Source organism: Diabrotica undecimpunctata, chromosome 8, assembly GCF_040954645.1.
Source record: "Diabrotica undecimpunctata isolate CICGRU chromosome 8, icDiaUnde3, whole genome shotgun sequence".
NCBI lineage: Eukaryota > Metazoa > Arthropoda > Insecta > Coleoptera > Chrysomelidae > Diabrotica > Diabrotica undecimpunctata.
The window spans coordinates 31,977,022-31,999,697 of record NC_092810.1 but is presented as its reverse complement, the minus strand read 5'-3'; the positions used below and the strand labels follow the sequence as shown (position 1 = coordinate 31,999,697).

Here is a 22,676-nt window from a genome sequence, read left to right as displayed (position 1 = left end):
CTTAAAGAATCCTACGAAATTTGCTATGTCTCTAGCATCATTAAGAGAGCAAGTTCAATAGTTTAAATATTTAGCCTCAGGGATAAATAAATTAAATAACTTTTAAACTATTTGACCGATCGGGGGGAAATTTCGCACAAATTTAAAAGACGGTAATTCCTCGACGTCCAAATGTATTAATAACATTTTATTTTGTTAATAAAAAATTAATACAATTTATAAATTAGTGCAAAAACTGCTTTTTTTGTAAATATCTCCGTAAATTATTTATTAATTGTAATTTAAAAAACGGGAAAATAAAGATATTCTTGATATAAAAAAATGATATAAATATTGTTTATGTAAAATATAAGGGAAAAAACTTATAGACAAAACATAAAATTGTGACCATAAATTATTGTTTAAAAAAAACGCAAGGTAAAAATACGAGTATTTTTCATCTATTCGTCATCTAGTAACCTCCACCTATGTCTTAAGAGCTTCAGATATCTGCGAAAAATGTTTCGACCTTTTTTAACCAGACTGGGATAATATTTTATTATTGAAGTCAACACTTCTTATCGCTCGGTATGCCTGTATGTTTTACACGGGCCCGAATCAATTTATTCTTCCTAATTATTCCCTTTTACTCTGCTTATCTCGACTTATAATTTCGATTGGTAATAACTCGATATGCGAAGCATTCACTTTTGACAGCACTTACCAAGTGCCACGCGTTGTTTTTTGTGCAGTCCCTGTTTAAAACATTTAAATTTCTCATTTAATTGCCTGTTTTTTTAACACAGCTAATCCATTTTAAAACAAAGTTAGGTTTCTTATGAGATATGATATATCAGTGCTGAAATTAAAAAAAATTATTGATGACTGAGAAGTGAAAGGTGTTTAAGAACTCGTTTACAGCGTTCATTCTCAATCTGCCATCGGATTTTCCCTATCACGTACAGATTTTTTACAAATCGCCATCTAACTTTTGTACGAAAAGACAGGAACCTCTCTCCCTGGATTTCGTTGTAATCTCCCAAATTATTGGAAAAATAGTCCAGGTGTGAGTGAAGAAAATGAAGTTTTACAATCATAAGACAACCTAGGTTTTTGAAACTTCTTAACAAGCCATTTACTTCTTTGTAATTCGGATTTTTCCCCAAGAAACTCCGTAAAACAATTTGAAGCTCCTCCATACATTTTTTCCTTAGTATCCATGCATTTTATATTATTATCCAAGTTACCTTAGGAAACTTCTTATCCATATACTAGAAACATGGTTTATCCTGATTCAACGCTTTTACGAATTGTTTCATTAACCCCAATTTAATATGTAGAGGTGGAAGCAGAACATGCTTGAGATTTAATAATGGACTGTTTATGACATTCTTTGAGCCTGGTGTCAATTGGACTCTTGTTTTTCAAAATTTCACTGTATAGCGATGGGACCTATCTCTTCTATCCCATTCACAAATAAAACAAGAGAATTTAGTAACTCCACTTTGCAAACCTGGGAGAATACCAATGATTTTAAAATCTCCACAAATCAATCAAGCTGTTCTTCTTGTATTCAATATTTTCCAAGAGACTTTTCTCATTGTCGTATGTTTCTTTAAAATGAGCGCAGTGAGCTACTGGAATTGAATCATATTTGTTTCCATTATGTAGAAGGACAGCTTTCAAACTAGCTTTTGATGAATCTATAACAAGAAAAAGTGACAGTTCATCGCAAGGAGATTTTTTGATTACAATTTGGATCCAAGAATTTCTGCAGTGTCCTTTGGGAGATTTAATTCTCTAACTAAATCATTAAATTCTTCTTGAGTAAAAAGTTTACGTGAGCAATTTCATCAGGTTCATATGCCTCATCACATACATTGTTTTTATTGTCACTACTTTCCCAGTCACAGTCATTACTAACATATTTTTGAACAGTAGGAGGAAAAGGAACAGGTATAGTGTCGCTATGAGCTACTGGTCTAATAGCAGAAGGTAAGTTAGGATAAACAATAGATTTCTTGTTCTTAACTGAATAGCCACATAACACATTCGTTTGACAAAAGAAACAATCATCCACATGATTTGATGTTTCTCTCCAGACCATCGGTGTTCCAAAGGACATAGCTTTCTTTTTACCTGTTAGCCATAAGCGCAATGCCTCACCACAAGTTCAACATACAGTATGAGTGGCCAATGCCTTGTCTTGATCGCCAAGTTTTACGCCAAAATATGAAAAGTAGGTACATATTTTCTACAAATTTGGTAATATGTTGTAACATATTGTTCAAAAATGTAAATGTAAATAAGTCACAACAATGTCATCGCCAAGTGATAAAACCTTTGTAATGCCCATTTATGATTATCCACAATCATCCATAATAGAATAGACGCTAAGCTGGAGATGGATGTTAGTGATTCCCAGTTTGGATTTCGGAATGAAGAAGACAAGAGAGGCACTATTTTCTTTTAACGTGCTGACCCAAAGATGTTTGGATGTTAATCGAGATCTTTATGTATGCTTTATAGACAAGGCATCGATAAGGTAAAACATGACCGACTTATAGAAGTACTCAAAAACAAGAATCTGGATGTGAGGGATGTAACATTGATATCAAATTTATACTACAGCCAACGATCAAATGTGAAAATTGGAAGAGAAGTGTCAGAAGAAGTGGAGATAAGGAGAGGGGTCAGGCAAGGTTGCCTATTGTCGCCTTTATTGTTTAATGCTTATTCTGAATAAATCATACAAGAAGCTTTGGTAAACGAGACAGTCGGCATAAAAGTGAACGGAAGTTTAATTAACAACATTAGGTATGCCGACGATACAGTCATAATAGCCGACAACTTGGAAGACTTACAAAGAATAATGAACAAAATATTAAGATATAGTGGAGAATACGGACTCTCTCTTAACATCAAAAAAACCAAATTAATGAAAATTAGCAAGAACAACAATACAGACGAAATATTAACGGTAGGCGGCCAGCAGATTGAGAGAGTAAAAAGATATACTTACTTGGGAACGATAATCACAGAAAATATCGATTATACTGCAGAAATAAGAGTCAGAATTGAAAAAGCACGTGCCAACTTCGTGAAAATGAAAAAGATTTTATGCAGCAAAGATCTGACATTGGCCCTCAGAATAAGGTTAATTAAATGCTATGTATACAGTGTACTCTACTATGGAGCTGAATCATGGACATTAAACCGGAATACAATAAATCGACTTAACGCATTTGAAATGTGGACATTTAGAAAATTGTTAAGGATTTCATGTGTAGATAGAGTCACGAATACAGAAGTGTTAAGGGGAATAGGCAGAGAGAGGGAAATGGAAAATATAATAAAAGAAAGGAAATTGCAATATCTCTGACATGTGATGAGAGGCGAAAGATACAACATCTTGAGACTCATAATTCAAGGAAGAGTAGAGGGTAGGAAAAGCGTAGGAAGAAGACGCGTTTCCTGGTTGAAGAACCTGTGAGAGTGGTTTGGTTGCAGCTCAAGGCAATCGTTCAGAGCAGCTGCCTCGAAGGTCAGAATAGCCATGATGATTGCCAACCTTCGTCGCAGAGATGGCACTTAAAGAAGAAGAATGCCCATTTCTAAATGTAAAGCCTATTAATGCAATCTGTGTAGCAAAAAAAACTGTACGTGACAGGAAAAAAATCTTAACGGATTTGGATTCAGCGCCAAACAATACTCTAGAAAAACACTTTTGTTCTTAAACATCAAAATCTTTGCAGCACCGTGTGTTTGATATATTTGATTTGATAGAACAAAGATCCCAGGAAAATAAACGTATTAGACGAGAAGTGAGACAAAGCGGTGTCCTTTTCCCACTACTATTTAATCCGTACTTGGAATCTATATTTAAACAAGATAATTTAAAACTTGAGAATGCTATGAGAAGGAAGAAATATAAATGTTTCCATGTCATAATACAAGGATAAAATGAAGAATTATTGGAAGAAGAACAATTTCATTAAGAGATTTGAAGGAATGAATGTAGTTAGACAGAACATTCTAGAGAAGTAGCAATAAGAAGAAAATAAGAGTTTAAGTTGTATTAACATTTTATTTATTAGGATTAAGCAGTCTTAAAATAATTGCGTAAATTATACATAAGTTAATAATTTGCTGTATATAGTCATCCGAATATAGTCATCACATTTTTAATCCATGGGAAGATTTTGTTCATAAATTTTGTTTTCTGTGAAACCTGGTGACAGAAACTAGTAATTGACAGTGAAAAATGATTGTTTCCAAATTAGGTAAAACAACAATGATTTAAAAATTATAATGAAGACTTCTACCAAAGACACCGTTTTTTTATGGGTCAGTCTAGTAATTTATGGATTAATATATTTTAAACGTTGCAAGTCCATATTCTTATTCAATCTTATATCAAGGTTGGATATTATAATATAAAATACTCCTACTGATATCTAAATGACAATATCTTTTTAATTTGGAACTGGTTAAAAAACCACGACCATTATTAACACTTGGACTTTTTATTTCTTGGAAAAAATTATAATTTTGGATGGTTATTTTTAACTATGATTTTATAGAATATAATAGGATATCTAATTCTAATAATAAAAAAAAATTCAAATGCAGGATCGACAAATAAGCATAGTAATGCGAAAGTGGTTGTCGTTTTAGTTTTTTAATATGCACAATCTACGAAACATCTATCCCGAATCCCGGATAGAATAGAATAGAATAGAAATAAAAGATAATAAAATAAACAATTCAAAAGTTGCTGCATATGATACCCAAATATAGATAAAAATACTTTAGTTACTTGTACATCTCTCTCTTTGTCAACCATCTTCCATCCACTCCTGAATGTAGGCCTCTCCCAATTGCTTCAATCTTTCTCTATCTTGCGCCAATCTAAGCCACTGTTTGCCTGCCACTGCTCTTATGTCATCTACCCATCTTTTTTGAGGTCTTCCCATGCTTGTTGTTGTCGTCCTTGGTGTCCATTTTAGAATTCTCCGTGTACACCTGTTGTCATTATATCGGGCTACGTGATCTGCCCAGCGTCATTTCATTTTTGTAATTTCTTCCACAATATCCCTAATCTTCGTTCTACATCTTATCTCGGTGTTTCTAATCTTGTCTCTCAGTGATATGTCAAGCATGATTCGTTCCATTGCTCTTTGCGTTGTTTCTAATTTTTTAGCAGCTTTTTTGGTAAGGGCTACTGTCTCCAAGTCGTAGGTACAAACTGGTAGTATGCATGTGTTATACACCTTTTTCTTTAAGTTTACAGGAATGGAGGTGTTTTTCAAGATATATATGCTAGTTTGGCGAAAGCGCCCCATGCCAGTTGTGTTCTCCTTTTAATTTCAGCATCTTGATTTGGTTTTCCTAGTTTGATGACATGACCTAGATATACATAATGTTCAACATTTTCTATGGTATGATTTTGTATTGTTATATTTGTCTGGTCTCAGCTCAGTATTTTTGTTTTACTGTAGTTCATTTTTAAGCCTACCGCCCCTGAAACTGCCTTTAATTGTTGTAACATATCATTTAGTTCTTCGATATTATCGGCTATTAAAACTATGTCATCTGCGAATCTCAAGTGGTTTATGTATGATTAGTCGGCGTTGATACCCTTGTTGTTCCATTCTAGTTTCTTAAAAATGTCTTCTAGAACAAGGGTAAATAGTTTGGGAGAGATGGTGTCTCCTTGTCTTACTCCCCGTTGTAATCTTATGGGATTAGTTTTTGTGCTTTCGTCCAGCTTTATCTGCATGGTGGCATTTTCATATATGTTTTTATTTATGTTAATGTATCTTGAATCGATACGTGCATTTTCTACAGATTCAAGCACTGCCCATAATTCGATGGAATCGAATGCTTTATGGAAATCGACGAACGCCATATGAATTGGAATTGGTGCATTTTTCTATCAGTGTTCTTACGGTGTGCAAGTGGTCTATGGTACTAAAATGTTTTCTGAATCCAGCCTGCTCGATAGGTTCATATAAATCGAGCTTATGTGTTAGGCGGTTGGTTATGATTTTAGTTAGTAATTTATACAGATGTGATAGCAAGGATATTGGTCGGTAATTCTCGATGTTTGCTTTATCTACTTTCTTGAACTTGTACATAAAGGTACTGTAACTTCTTAGTTATTCATTAAGTAGCTCTTCTACCGAATAATATGGTCTTTCAGATAGATAGGCTTTTGTCATTTTACGACACTTGAGGAAAGATGTGGCAGATTTAAAATGTAAAGGGAGATGATTTTTTTATTTTGCAGAATGTAATATATGGTGTAATGAGGTGAACAATCAAATCATCAACTCAGATCAACAGAAGGCCGACGCCTTCAAAATACATCTACAAAACGCCTTAATCAACCACGATGACCCCAGATTTGACCACGATTTCCGTGTAAGAACCGAGAGAGACATAACAAGACGACTCGCCACCCCCTTCGATACACAGGAACCGCAAGAACATCCGATCATGGCACCTGTGGGTCAACAAACATTCGAATAATACTGCCAAATTGACAGTTCAAACTCACCTGGACCGGACAACATTGCCATTGGCAACAATTTCAGATCTGAAATTTTACATCTTAAAATTTGCATAAACCACGACTACTTTGAATAATTTAATAATTAAATATATACAAATAACAGTGCAGGACTTATAATGGACAATCCTCTAAGCCCATTGCTATCAGATATTTTTATGGATCATCTAGAGACAAAGATTTCAAAACATCCCATATTTTAAAATGTTTTTATATTGGTGGAGATATGTACACGATGTACTGGTATGTTTTACAGGAACTAACAGGCAACTCGACCAATTTTTATCGTATATTAATTCACTTCATAGTCATATTGAATTGACAATAGAAACAGAACAAAATCGATCCAAAATTTTTTTAGATTTAAAAATTATCAGACTTAAAAACAATCATGAGTTTTCCGTATTTCATAAACCTACTCATACTGACACGACATAATTCATCATTCCATCATACACAACATAAACTGGCAGCCTATCATAGCATGTTATATAGATTAACAGAAATTCCGATGTCAAAATTCAACTTTGAGACAGAATTAAATATCATCAAGCAAATAGCAATAAACAATGAGTACAACGAATAAACAATTAATAAAATTTTAAATCAAAAACTACACAAGAAAGCCCTGGAATTAGCATATCCACCACCAAGGAAAAAACCCAGTACCTTCTGCTCGATTACATATACAGGCAAAATATCAACAAAAATAGCCAAACACATAAAAAAGAAAAGAATAACACCATCTTTTAGGACAAACAACAACTTAGGCAAATATATTAAAAAACACAAGAGCCAAAATAAAAATCACTTACACAGTGGTGTATACAAACTTAAATGTGGCGACTGCCCAAAAACTTACATCGGTCAAACTGGTATAAATTTTACCAAATGAATAACACAACATAAAAGGGCTTTCAATAACAGAAAAGCAGATTCTACATACACACTTCACCTTCTAGATCATAATCATTCTTTTAATGACGAATTTCGAATTCTTTACATCCAAAATAAAGGCCTTTAGCTATCTTTGTTAAAATCTATGGAAATTAACAAATTAAATAACACAGACAGAATTCTGAATGACCAACTTGAGACAAATAGTTCTCCCCTTTTCAACCTATTTCGTTAAAGACTATAAAGTGTAAACGCATATCAAAAATAGATCACTTGAGAAAGGCACTCTGCCGAAACAGCTATAGTGATAAGATTTTATAATAAATTTTGTGGAAGTTTTTGAAAACAAAGTTTTCAGTGTTTTAATGTTATATAAAATGAATTTCCATCAAGTAATAGTCGAATTTATTATTTAATATATTTCTTGCTTGTATACTTTTTAATTTAATGTATCATCTTGTAATATTTTATATGTATTTGTGTGGTACCGTTAATAAATAATTGTATTTTTTTATATTAAATGTATATTATGTGTGGATTTTCTTTACCTTGTGAATGTATCTGGATAATGCGAATATTGAAGAATAAGTTTAAACATTTTTATTTATTGTTCAAGTTGAGATAACTTAAAAATGGTAGTTTATACCTCGAGACCGAGTATCAGCTTTTGGAGCCCACTTCAGTTCTTTTTGGAGGGCCTTTTTATAATGCTTCGATTAGGTTCTCCCGAATGATATCCAACATATTCCTAAAATCTTATATAAATCAGTTGAGCTTTCTGTCCATTTTGCGTTCTCACAATTCTGTCATATCACTTCACAATACTCCTTCTTTCTTTTATATACCAAATTTTGAAAATTTGATTATTTTCTTTATTTTAACAATCCAATTAACTATAGTGTATTGTATTACTTATATTACTTTTTGTATAGTGTATTGTATTCGTAAATAGTTGACATTTTAAAAATTCCTCACTTATTAACTATTCTGATATTTTGGCAACGCTGTGGGGTTCTGCAGTCGTAAAATGTTGAATGACGTGAACTCATTTTTATATGAAAAATTTTATAAGTCCTCTATTTGAGAGGTCGAGAGTGTTGCCACATCTAATATTACATCTCTCGCTGTTCTATTCAATCGTCTTTGCTCATATCGTATTAGAATGAGTTTTTTCCATCAGTTATCGTATCTGCTTGTCAGTGTCATTCATTATCTATTGTAATTTTTGTAACCATTCTTTATCTTCGCATTTTTCTTTATTTTTTACTATATTTCTTCATATATGTTTATGGATTTCTTAATCAATGAACCTTCACATTTCTCGTACATCATTCCTAATACTTCGATCGTCGTCAAAGGTTTCTTTTCTTTCTGATATGTGATTTTAAGGTTGTCGTCAATTTATAAATTATATCTTATATTGCTACTTAAAAAAAAACGTTAAAGAAACTTTCTGAGAAGGTATATTGTTGCTCATCTGAAGATGTTTTGTTTGTTTCTTCTTTATTTAAAACATTAGTTTTTGCTCTAAGTTAATGGTTTTTGTACGTATATAAAAAATATTAAAAGATGTAATGGTTAGTTCAATAAAAACACACAAAACTATAATCAGTAGGTATATATATTAATCAAGCCCTTAAATAACACAAATTTCCAAAGCAAAAATAAACTATGAACTAATATCTACCAAAAACATCAGTCTCTTCACTCTGCATTATAAATTCTTTACCCAAAAAGGCTCTCCAGGTTTCGGTTGAGGATTTTTGCTGTCGGGAGTCTTAGAAGAGCCGATTTCTTCTTCTTCGGATGAGACTTTCTTTAATTCTTCAGCTGCGTGGGTCAACACCGCCGTGGTATCCAAGCTATCCAAGGAATTCTGATCCAAACAGTTCTGGTTATGGTCTACAAGGGGAAAATAATATGCCTTTCAGGAAAACGTTCTTTCTTTAAACGTTAGGTAAAGTGAATATGATGAGATGTAACTTTTAATCACTACACTGATTTCGTTTACACTGAACAATTATTTGTAGCTGGACATATGTAGAGGAGATTGTTATGAGATGAAGGAAGGAGCAGGGTCAAACAATTTGGAGAAAAAGTCGATTCATATTTTATTCGTCAAAATAGTGATAATTGTTTCCAGAACAAACATTAATTCCAGACTTTGTCCCATTACTCAATCATTATCAAACTTTATGAACTTTCAATGATGATACCAAGCTACAGAAATGTTGTTTGATGCGATCTCGGACGAACTAAAATCAAAATAGTGCAACCTCCTGGAAAACCTGAACATTGGGAATTATGGAATAGTTCTAACCAAGATATGACAGAAATAACTAACGATTTCTGAAATATCTCAGAAATCCTTAAAAATGGCAAAGCACCTGGAATGAAAAGCAAAGAAAAAAAGAACCTCTAAAAATGATTGAAAAAATTCAGTTAGTTGACTGAACCTTTTAACGATGCTGAGCTCAAACCTGCTTTCCACATCATGAAAAATAAGGCACCTCCTGGTATTAATGACCTAGATACAGAGTACATTAAGTTTAGAACAAGAACATTAGAGTGGATGCTCCAGAAGATGAATAGCTATGAACAAACTATGCATATACACAAAATATGAACACAACATAAAGTTCTTCTCATACTTAAGCTTGATAAAGATCTCAATGACCACTAAAACTGTCGGCCAGTATCTTCGTCACATATTACTGTTGAAACTATTTGAATGCATGAATCTTAATAGAATTTCATCGAGAATAGACCAGCAACTCATTAAATAACAAAGTTGTTTTAGACCGAGAAGATTATATCTCTCATAAATACTGAATCCCATCCAACACATTGAAGACTAGCATGAAAGATACCAAGTAACTGAGGCAACATTTGCAAAATGTAATATACGGTTTTTAAAAGAAAAAACTCTTTCAAAAGCTGTATGATATCACAGGAGATAGTAAACTTTTTTGTCACAACAACGTCTTCTTGTAGAATAGAAGGAAAACACGGAAGAATAGTCTCACTCAAGGCAATATAATAACACCTACACAGTAAAAAAATTTGGGACACAGGCATTGTTGTAAAAGCAGGAAGTAAAAAGAACAATAAATGAAGCCGTAAAAACAATGATAGCATGGTACCTTAATCTTAAGCGAAATCTAGGATAACCTCAAGTGCGCTCATTCCACCTTCGTAATAGACAAGCATCCAGAAAACTGAACATTCTATAGTGTGGAGAAATCTTTTCAATAGTGTGAAAAACCATTGAAAATAATGCTTCTAAATATCTTATGAGTTGCTCTGAATCGCATAATGTCATTCCAATAATATTGTTTGAAACTAGACGACAAACCAGACTCCTTCCACCCTTCGACCATAAGCGTTAGACTTTGCTCTTTGGCTGCAGAATAGGCTGCACCAATGTGGGAAGCATTAACACACATTTAAAATGTAATTATAAGTCGATGTCCGAGCCAACACCCACTACTAAGCTCTACGCTCTACTCTATCGCTTCACTTGATATCAGAAGAGAAGTTCTAGAAATGTAGAACAAATGAAAGAAATTAAAGACATTCGACAATCATTCGATGATCACCAGTCCATAAGACTGAAACATTAATACATCTCACCAGAAAAACTCGTCTTGTCAAATGGAAAGAAGCTTTTTACTCCCTCAACTTTTGGTTGCAACTTTTCCTACCCCATGTGGGGAACTCTCAATTACCTTCGAGTAGAAGTGTTCCAGTAAAAGCAAGAAAGAGAAATGAGGACCCACATACCAAAGTTTTTGTTTGAGATCAACTTTTAAGAAATGGGACATTCATTCACTTTACAAAGAAGTTTTTCATGAAGAACTGAAGAAAAAACCACCCGCGAAATCTAGCAAAATAAGTTGCTATAGATAAAGAAAGTACCACACACCATTGACTAAAATAAGCACCAGCATAGTCTCCTTAGAAGAAAAAATATACACCTACTCGTAATATAATGTCTTATGAATACTAAGAACTACAAGTAGAGATTCAATCAAATCACCATGGTGCCACACAATCTGTTTCTTTGTTTTTAGTTTCTTTGCCAGGAGTTTGCAAGTCTGGGTAAGGCCTGTAGAATTCAACATCTCAGTGTAAGTTCACCCTCAACTTTTTACATTTCACTATTCTGTGGGCAAAATGAATGATGTATGAAAGACAAGACGATGATGTTACAGAAAAACATACCTACAGTTTTCCGTTTGACAGACTTCCTGCTCGACCCAAATCTTTTTATACTCTTTGCCTTACTAACCCCATCAAGATTGTTTAAATATTTTTCATCATATTTAGTCGAATGGTCCACATTTTCTCTAGTATCGCTACTGGTACTTCTATCCGGAGATGATGATCTTGACCTGGAAGTTCCGCTAGGAACCACTAGAACTTTGTTCGTCCAGTATTGGGTAGTGTTGTGACTAGTGTTCTCTAAAATAACGTCGACCTTCTGGCTCGCATGAGGAGGAATCGCTTTCAGGGCTTCTTCTTCTTCTCTTTCGAGTTCGTTGCAGATACTATTTCGTGGAACCTGGGGCGGTTCTACGGTTAGGAACGGAGACGGTGACTTTTCGTGAGATACCGACGATGCTGGTACTTCGAAGTCTGTATCTTCAAAAACCACGGTGTTTAGAGTTTCTTCGGAGACAATAAATTGTCTGGGTAATGGCAGAGGGGATTCTTCGGTTTGTTTTTCTTTTAGAATATACCTAAGTTTGGGAGAAAAATGCTCAATATAAGGTTATTATTAAACGAATCGGAATTATATAGTACTAGGTACATTACACGGAAATTTATAGAGAAATATATCGCCTCATCCAAAGACATTAACTCTTTAAAGTTTGACAATTTAATGCCTAGTAGCTTGTTTTTATTCTTACGAATAAAATACGTATTGTATTGTTTGCAGTTTGCAAAACATTCAAAATTTTAAGTTTCTGTGCGCTGAATTTTACATACATACAACAGATTTCGTAAAGGTTGTCCAAAATCAAATGTGCACGAATACACCGATACTATCTGTAAACTAGTATTGAACTATTTTGACCACAAGAGTCTCCACCATTCGGCTTTTAGGTAGTTATTCCATTCTTTTTTTTTTCTGTTTAGTGTCCATCCGTTTATACACTGTAAGTTACATTTTCTTCTGATATCTTCACTCACCTTTCGATATCTCAGCGTACTTCCTGTAATTCTTCCCATACTCTATGTGGTAGCGGATGAATACTTATTTGCAATCCCGGCAGGAGATAGATCTACTTCAGGAATAGCAAACCTGCGAGCTCATGGATTTCCCCAGCCTCCCATCCCCGACGAAACCATGTCCAAACCTAAAGCATTCCCATCTCCATCCTTTCCCCTTTCCACTTCCAAACCAACTCCCTAATAGACACTAGCCAAGCGTTATAATGGATTAAAACTCCAAAAGTTGGTTTCGATGAAATACGAAACTACTGAAAATTGAAGCGGCTCCAACACCCCCAACCAAGGTAGCGGTTGGCACAGGGTTGGAATAGACGGTACTAAGAATCCCCAGAAAAACTCAGGCTACTACAAAGAGCGATGAAAACATATTATTTTATACAATGTTAGAACTCTTATATCGGACCAGAAGATGATGGGACTGGAGGAAGAGCCGAAAAAAATGAAATGGGACATGATCAGCCTCAGCGTAAATGGACATGGATAAGCCCAGATGGTAGTGTCAAAAATGAACTAGATTATATCATAACAGAAAAGAAATATTCAAAGACATCGAAGTACTTAACAAGTTTTTAATAGAAAGCGATCACATATTAAACAGAGCTAAAAGACGTTGAAGTGTCAAATCGGAAAGAACAAAGATGATCCTAAAAACACAAAAAAGGAAATAGATTTCCCCAGAAAACAACGGCCTATATGAAGATACACTAACCAGACATATTCAAGACTTGGAAGATAAAATAGAAGATGTAGATTAAGCAAATGATGGCATAACGAAGACACTAAAAGAAACGGAAAGGGAGTGCTGCCCGACGGTCCTGATCCATAAAGAAAAACTAAGCCAAAATATCGAAGAGCTAATTAGAAAAAACGACAGCTGACGGAAAAATACGACACCAACTACACAACAATAAAGAAATAAATAAAAATATCCATGGGTCAATCAAACAATACAAAAGAAATAACTAAAATAATTCAAGAAAACAAAAGTTTAATAGTTTTGAGGCGAAATATGAACAACATAGGCAACAAAAATATGTACACAATAAGAAACAAAGATGGAAACACGACTACGGATGTGAGGTAATCGAATTCTTTTAGCGTAAAATGTATAAGAACACCGACGAAAGGAAAGATTAGCCCCTGCCCAAAATCACAAACTAGGGATCAGAATTAATGCCAGAAATTTCACCATACGATGACAAAACGGTAGTTTTAGAAACAAAAAATAACAAATCCCTTGTCGATGATGAAGAAGTGATTGAGGTGATCAAAATAGGTAGAAATAAAATTATCCAGGCTTTGGCCGAACTTTTCACCGAATGTATTTACCAAGGAAAACTCCTTCTCAATGTAACAATTCAGTCATTGTTTTATTCAGTACTAACGACCACTTACTAGTGATCACTGTTACCATTGGCACTGATATTCGTGAACTACTAGAAAGCATTCGATACCGTAAGACTGCAAAAAATGTAGTTTTCTGGCTGTTTTTTATCTTTTTTGTTAAATAGAGAATTAGTTCGTTAGTTGTCATTGCTGCTACAGAATATTTCAGTAATGCGATTTGGTATTCCGTCTTCACCTGCAGATTTTTTGCTCTTCAGCTTTTCAAGTATTTTTCGAACTTTCTGTGTATTTATATTAACTTTTTCATTTTCTGATTCTAGCATCATTTGTTATTCCTTTGCATAGAGCTTTTTTAGTTGGTCAATCCTTGTATCCTTTTATATGTATTTTGATTCTATTAGTTCGTTTACTTTCGTTCTTTGACCTCTTATACAGAGCTTATTTCCTTTTACAGCCCATAAAAATGTTCCATTTAGAAAAACGTTACCAGTGATCACCTTTTCGCCTTGGGAACGATTTATTTTTATTTATATTTCTTTCACCAATACTTTCTGTAGGTGAGGCTAAGATATTAGACTTAATTTTTGCCCAGCTCTCTTCGATTCGTATCACTTTCTGTGACATATGATATGTTACTGCTTCTTGCTGTTATTTTTCTTTGGAATAGGCATTTGGAATAGTAGGCTTTCGACTTAAAATTTTTTTAAAGGCCAGCGCATTGGATCCTACTCATTTTGTCTGTCGCTTTAACTACATCCAGATTGTCAGGTACTTATACTCGTACCATGAACAAAATGATCTGTTTTTTGTGGAGTTTATTGTGCTGTCCTTTGGATGTTTTTTTGAAGAACTTTTAAAGAAAAATTTTGTATTTTTCACCAATGAGATCCCTCTTTAGTAGTGGTACTTTATAAATTTGACCATAGTTCTGAGGATGGCTTTGTAAACCGAAAGCGCACAGCAATTAAATATTTTACACACTTCAAAAATACTTTTTTTTTCCTTTCATTCATTTCCTTGATATCCAGAAATAAAACAATGTTATTAAATAATGTAGCCGTTAATGTATCTAGTCCTAAATTAAGTCACTTAAAATTTGTGTAATTTGAATCAGAAAGAATAGAGCATGCTCCAAAAATTCAATAAATACTAACCTTGGTTTGTGTGGTGACTTCTCAGTATTCTGTTCCTCGTGTATTAAAAATTCCGGTATGGAATCCTGCGACTTGCTCCTCTTTAAACCGTTGGGTTCTTCCGATATTAAGAATTTTCTCGGTGAGTTGCTTTCTCTTTGAGAATCCTCTTTCTCCGTTACCAAAAACCTTCTCGGACTAGGAGACCGCGACCTCTGCAGCTGCTCACTGTATTCTATTTCGATGTCTTCATGGCTGTTTAGACGCAAAGTTGGAGGTGATTGCTCCTGGTATTTCTGCAAGTCTTCCGCTATCCGTTTTCTTATACCACCTAATTCATGTATGTATCGGTCGCTGATGGAGGAAAGGTCACCGCGCTGAGGAGGATCGGTGAAATGTCTCGTAATATTATGATAGAAGGTAATCAGTTCTATAACACCAACACAACACACTAACACGGAAAGCATGAGCCCCATGGTGCGCACTCACTTCGTAACACTGTTTTCAAGAAGTTATGTCATATTTGGCCGTAACTCCATAAAAATCCTTTCATATTACATCGGTCGAAGATGCATATGTTGTTGTAAAATACACGGGATCACTGCCAATATTTGTGGTCGGGACGTGGTTGTGCTCGCGGAAAAAATTGCTTGTTATTTTTCGATTACTGGTCGGATTGTCACTGAATAAGTTTTTGTTTAGTTTTAATTATAATGTACATGTAATTAGAACGAGAACATCGCCGCCCTTGATATTTGCTGCTGTATTAGTATTGGCAACTGTTTGTTGTTGATTAGGTGACGACACAGATGCTTTGTCGCGTCCCGTGAGCTCAGGCATTTTATTTCGGAATTCCGAAAGGTCCGGCATTCATTCAGAAAAAAATCGAACGTTCAATATCACGAGGTCTACCGTTAAAAACTGACGGCCTTGTGGTAAATTTATTTAATATATTAGATATTTTAGATAAGCTAATCCAGGAACCGCTTCAATAAAAATTCATAAAGTAGCACAGTATTCACTAAGGTTGTGGATGAAAGTAAAAGGAAAATGTTCTTTTCTTTGTACGCGTGAATCAAGGTTGTGGTTGGCAGTAAAAGATAAATGATCTTTTTCTTCTCCACGTAAATCCCTACGTATTTTATTGCCAGATTATTTATTTTAATGGTTGTTATTTATTCATTTTTTTACTTTCTGCGATCAGCAGCCATTGTTCTTATTACTGCAATCCTCTTTTACCCCATTCCCAACTGTTCCAATTGAAAGCCGAGAAAATACATTTTTTGTATATCAATTTTGAACTTCGGTATTAAATTTTCTTCAACCTAATTTTTTTGGTATTTTTCACGTGCAGTTCCGATGGTTTTTATTATTATAATATAATATATTATGTTATAAATATCTTGAAGATATATAATTTTTTATCGAGAAAGAGAGAGCTCCAAATAAAAAAGGTAATTGTTTAAAGGTTATCATTAGACTTTGGCAAATATGCAAATAAAAATGTAGAAAATATGCGCATAAATATGCACGTGTTTACCCGAAAATATGCAAATATTTTACAAAATATGCATACAAATAAATAAAAAAATCGTAAAATAGTAACAATTTTATTTAAAAAAAAAAGTGTACATAACTAAATATTTCCTACTATTCATTAAGATTTACATTTATTTTAAGGAACTACATCATTTTCAAGTATGAATAAACTTATTTAGAATTATGGTAACAATAAATGACCAAGTGGTGTTCAAAATTTTCTAACAAAAACTTGTGGCTTCTGTCTGAGTACATATATTGATATATGGAAAAACTTCGTTCAACATCAACTGATGTAACGGGAGCATTTTTCAAACTAACCAAAACATTTGGTTCTAAATTAATTGTTTCCGAAATATTTCCAGCTAGAACACTGACTACTTCAGAAAGAATATGGTAACCTTTATTTTTTTCCATAGTAGCTTCAATTTTTTTTAAAATATCTTTTCCAATATTACCTCTAACGTTCCGACAACATGACGCAAATTCTTTTATTAATGCTGTACTTTCGAACAATTACAGTTTTGGTGATTCTAACTGTGAGTAATTGTTTTTTGAACAAAACTAAAATTTGATTTTATAAATGAAAGTTCTTGTTGAAGCAAGTTACTCTGAAAAGTTTGTTTAGAATCCAAAAGAGATTGGGAACTTTCATCTGTTAACGTATCAATTATGTTCTTTATTTTAACAAAATGATCTGCATAAAAATTAGCTGCTTCTAACCATGTTCCCCATCGCGTTAAAATAGGTTGTGGTGGAAGAGGAATGTTAGGTAGCATTTCTTTAAAGTTGAATTCTTATAGGAGATTTAAGAAATACTTTTTTGACACTGGATATCATGGTATTTACAAGAGGAAACTTTTTTCGTATTTCCTCTGCAACTCTGTTTAATCCATGCGCTACACAAGTAACATGTATTAAATCTGGGAAAAATATTTTTAAATTTTGTCCTGCTTTCACCATATAAGGAGCAGCATCCGATAAAATAAGCAGTAATTTATTAGAAGGAATAGTTGTCGGAAGAAAAAAAGTTGCTAATGTTTCTTGTATAAAACGCGAAATTGTTAAAGCATTTGTTTTCTCAAGTTACTGGCATGAAATAAGATGAGATTTTGGTAAGGTATCTTCTTTAAGAACACCAATCAATAAATGAGCAATATACTTTCCTGAGGAATCAGTGGTTTCGTCTACAGATATGTAAAAATAATTATCTGCAATTTCTTCCTTAATATTAATTAACACCGACGAGTATAGCCCGTTCACATTATTTCTTCTTAGAGACCGATCACTTGGAACATTAAGTTTGCAATATTTTTTTAGAAACGAACTAAAATTTACATTTACTAATTTTGAAAGCGGTATGTTTGCAGACACTAATGCGCGACACAAGTCTTCATTGAAAGTTTCTTGCTCATCTAATTTTTTTGAAGTAGATTGGAAACATTTAGCCATTGAAGTTTGATGTTTTCCTCCTATTTTTCCTTTTTTTGCAATGTGTGATGCAGTTCTCACATGTTGGTCTATCTGAAATTTCTTCTCACATGCTATCTATAAATAAAAATAAAAACCTTTATTTTAACCCAACCTTTAAAATATAAAAATATACAAGGTGTTTTTGGTTAATCAAATAACTGGTTTGAAAAAAAAAACACTCGCTAAGTGTTTTAAATGCAGTATTAATCCACAAATTAGTTTTTGTTACTAACCATTAGTACATCATATAACTTATTTTAAAATTCAACAAAAGTTTTTTTTTTTGTTAATTCAATTACAATAAAAATAATTGTGTTTTAGAATAGCTGACTTCATAAAAAAAAGTAAAGGTGAAAAATTTTTCTAAATACACACCATTGTATTGTACCATGGACAATTTTTTCTCACTAAAGGAAGCTATTTTTCATTTAAAAACAACCTACGAGTACTAAATTTCAAATAAATACGTTTATTGGTTTTAAAGTTATTGTTGTTATTAACTAAAAGAATTTAATTTTTTTTAATTTTAACACCCTGTATCTCGAAAAGTAAATAAGTTTGACCCCTCATTAACTATATCGTTTTGTTCAATTTTTCGAGAAGTATCTACAGTCAAACGTTGTAAGTGTCATTTGGAAACACCCTGTATGTATGAAATATTAGATATTTAATAGAAAATATTAGATACTTACAATTTTGCCACATACTGAACAGTAGATTTTCCCATATCCATAGACAGCTCTTTATAAGGTTTAATCCAAGTTGAAGCACTGGTTGTTTTAGGCATTATAAAATCACAATCTTCCTTTTTGTTACGCACAACGAGTGTTTACGCTTTGAATATCAAAACAAAAATGATTTACAAATCTGAGCATCAAATTAGAAATGTTTAGGTACCTAATTCAATAAACTGGGAGATTTTGGAAAATCCCTAAATTAGGAACAAAACTATTAGCCGTTTACCTGCTGTTAAGATACAATAAATTGTAGATAGATTTGGGGATTAGATCATAAAATGCAAATGAGCGAACCCTTAGCGATTATCCAATAACTGAATGCCTCAGTGACCGAGACTTTCTAAGAATGTTGAGGGCTACTTAAATTGATCTTCTTTGAAATTGTAAATGTTTTGTACCTGTAGAGATTACGTACTTAGATCATTTCTTGATTAAAATGACTACAAAATTTTATACAAGAATTGAAATAAATTGGTATGTTTAAAAATTTTCAAATACAGTATAAAAATCTGAACTTTTATGCACTTTATGCAAACTTTTATACAAATATGCCAAAATATGAAATATTTGCATAAAATATGCACAATATGCAAAATATGCAATATGCATATTTGCCGAAGTCTAGTTATCATCCTATTGTTTATAACTTTCGCAAATTCCGATCAACTTTGAGCGGTTGTATCTCAGGGATCACTGCTTATAATTCAATTTTTTTTCTTTTAAAAGAAGCGCCTAGCCAAGTCTTCTCCAACGCCGTTTTCTGAATTTAATTTGAGTTAGTTAACAGCTAGATACTTAGAATAGTATGGACACAGAGAAAACGAACAAGGAAGTATTGCGAGAAATGGGCAAAGAATACAAAATAATAAATATAAACAATAAAAATAATAAAGTTACAATGTCTGGGATAATGAGGGCACAGCAATATGAATTGCTAAGATTGATAATACAGGTAAAGATAAGAGGAGGAAGTAGTCTCGGAAGAAGGAGAGTGTCATGGTCCAAAAAGTTAATTCAGAGCAGCGGTAGATATGGTAAATACAGTGATATCCAACCTCCGATTGGCAGTGGGCACTTAACCCTTTAATCGGCAAAACCGTCTACAGACGGTCTTTACTCTAACCTAAGTATTTTTTTAATAACGTGTGTAATCGAGCTGAACGACCAAACCGTTTGTAGGTACTGAAAATACGAAACAAACGGTACCAGTTTGAACACTCTAGCTTTAGTTGATTTACAGTAGCTGGCATTTGTGTCGAGACATTCGTATGATTGAGACGCTAAAATTATTTGTGTTACGGGTAACAACAATGAATTTTAAAAAAGTACTTTCTAGTTGAGAAATAAACATGAAAATTTTTTGAAAATTTGGTGAGTAGTTATTAGGTATATTTATTGATTTACTACTGTGTGTTGAGGAAATAAACAGTGGATTTAAAATATCGCGCATTTAATGAAGGCCGTCTGCAGACGGTCTTGTCGCTTAGTTGCAAGACGTTTCTGCCCTTTTCTTATTAGCATGCATATTTTTGTTTTTATTTTACCTACTAAACCTGCGGTTATCGTTTTATTATGTAGAAAATGAAGGGTAAACATGGTGTAGAGGGATGTAGGAGGGCGTGGGCGGTAGGAAAAGGATTCTATGTCTTTACTCTGAGTGAAGAAGAAGTAACAGACATTATGGAATCGTTTACGGATGAAGAATATGTTGATGACGTAGACAGTGATCCGGATTACAAGTGTGATGAAATAACACCTTAGGATGATGAGATGATAACTGAATTCATGCAAAACTTAGATTCAACCACTAAATTTGTACAGGCTGCAAACTTATCACTGAATATCAGTAGTGTTTCACTCAGTTCGATCGATGCTACTCCAACAGTACAAACTTAGCGGCTATTGTAATTAGAGATAAATCTCCACCAACTACAGCAGCAGAAACAGTAGCATCGACATCAGAAGACACAACCACGGTAGCAACAACAGTAGATATGACAGTAATAGCAACAACATCAATAGCAACACCTGCATCTACATTCAAACCACCAAAGGGACCAACATCATTGTTACCGACTTTGGAAGTTTCCGGCCCGAGAGTAGTACCATCAGTAGGTGGCTTCACTTGAAGAGGTCTGTACATATTATGAATAAAAAAAATGAGATCTACTGATTATTTTTTCTTTCAGCGTTAAAAAATATTGCAAAGGTTTCACAGGAATGGAAGAATATTCTGTGGCGTCAAAGTTCAATGTACTTACATGTGAACGAGGTTGTACAAATCATTTGACAATACAACTCCCACATGGGAGGTGTAGACCTCATGGATTCATATATTGGTCAAAATGGACTTAGTATGAAAACAATGGACATGGCCACCAGAATTTTTTATCATCTACTGGAAATGGCGATTACCAATGTCTTCGGTCTTTATCGATGCGTAAATGTCGAGAAAAATCGAAATGTCTCCGATGAAGGTGAAAGACAAAGACATAAAGACGCAACAATTTCGATGGAAAATGGCTAAAGAGCTGTGTGCTACTACTGAAAAACGTCCTGTTGGACGACCATCGTCCGTTCCACAGCCGTCTAGTAGTTCTGCCGTCGGTAGACGAGCTGTTCATCAGGTGGATAGTGTAAGATATGGCGGATTAAATCATTGGCCTGAATGGAAATCGTAAAAGTCGTGCAAACTCTGTATTAAGTCTGACACTCATTCCTTTTTCACCAAGTGCTACCTTCATTTCTCCAACAGGAAAGGTAAAAAGTCTGATACCTTTTTGTTTATTTACTTGTAATTTTTTTTCAATAAAAATATTAATTTCGTGCAACTAATAAATTATGGTGTTTTCATAAATTTTCCTTCTGAACGACAAGACCACCGTCTGTAGACGGTCTACCATTTATTGAGCTGACGACCCCACACACACCCAATATCGCCAAACTGACCTCAGATTCATTTTTCCCACACCCAAATTACCATAAAACCAAAATTCCTGAAACTTTAAACCTGCTATTTCTATCTTGCCGATTAAAGGGTTAAAGAAGTTTGGATTCTATGATTATCAAAATAAATAAACAAATGTCTTAAGAAGAATTTAATTACCTGTATTCTTAGTATAAAAGTTTTATAAATACTTCGAATGAACCACGTTTTTTTTATTTATACTAATTAAAAAAAAACATAATGTATAACCGTTCATTTTTTTTACCAAGAACAAACAAAACCCACGTATCAATGCCATAATCGTTTGAAATTTGCAGTTCATATTGACATATTTTCTGTACACATTATCAAGCTTTAATCAACGAGTAGGCGGTACTTTTGTAAGTCTTTGTATGAAATATCTTATTATACTGTTATAAAATAACAGTATATTAATCATAGGTACCAATTAAAATGAATAAAAAAATGTTCAATTTTATTAACTGTATATTATAATCAATCATATTTTTGCTCTAATTTTAGATGTAACATTTTGACGAGACGATTTTTTATATTAAATAATAAATATTCATATTAAATTTTTTCTATAATAGAATAAATAATAATAGATTTTCAAGAATAAATACTTTTGAATTAAAGAATAGAATGTTCAGTTAAAGGGTGAGGTGTAAAATATTAAATGTAAAATACACTCAAAAAAGTAATATATTATTAATATGAACACCGTCCATTAATTTATAATTAATATTAACACTATTCATTAATTTTCCGTTTTTTATTTATATTATTTACAATTTGACTGCGACGTATAT

At 33.3% G+C, this 22,676-nt stretch overlaps 1 protein-coding gene across 2 annotated transcripts in view; it reads right to left on the bottom strand.

Moving 5' to 3' along the window:
• The window catches only part of LOC140447400 (four and a half LIM domains protein 2-like), a 184,251-nt gene that overhangs the window by 111,912 nt on the left and 49,663 nt on the right, over nt 1–22,676 (bottom strand). Inside the window, exons 1-3 of one of the 2 annotated variants that reach the window (XM_072540028.1) lie at nt 15,190–15,659; nt 11,675–12,192; nt 9,180–9,352 (exon numbers count right to left, since the gene is read on the bottom strand). The exons of the other annotated variant lie outside the window; for it this stretch is intronic. Coding sequence (XP_072396129.1) covers nt 9,180–9,352; nt 11,675–12,192; nt 15,190–15,644 — 1,146 coding nt within the window. The 5' untranslated portion in view covers nt 15,645–15,659. Of the gene's footprint in view, nt 1–9,179; nt 9,353–11,674; nt 12,193–15,189; nt 15,660–22,676 lie in introns of those variants that run through there. 2 annotated transcript variants of the gene reach the window in all.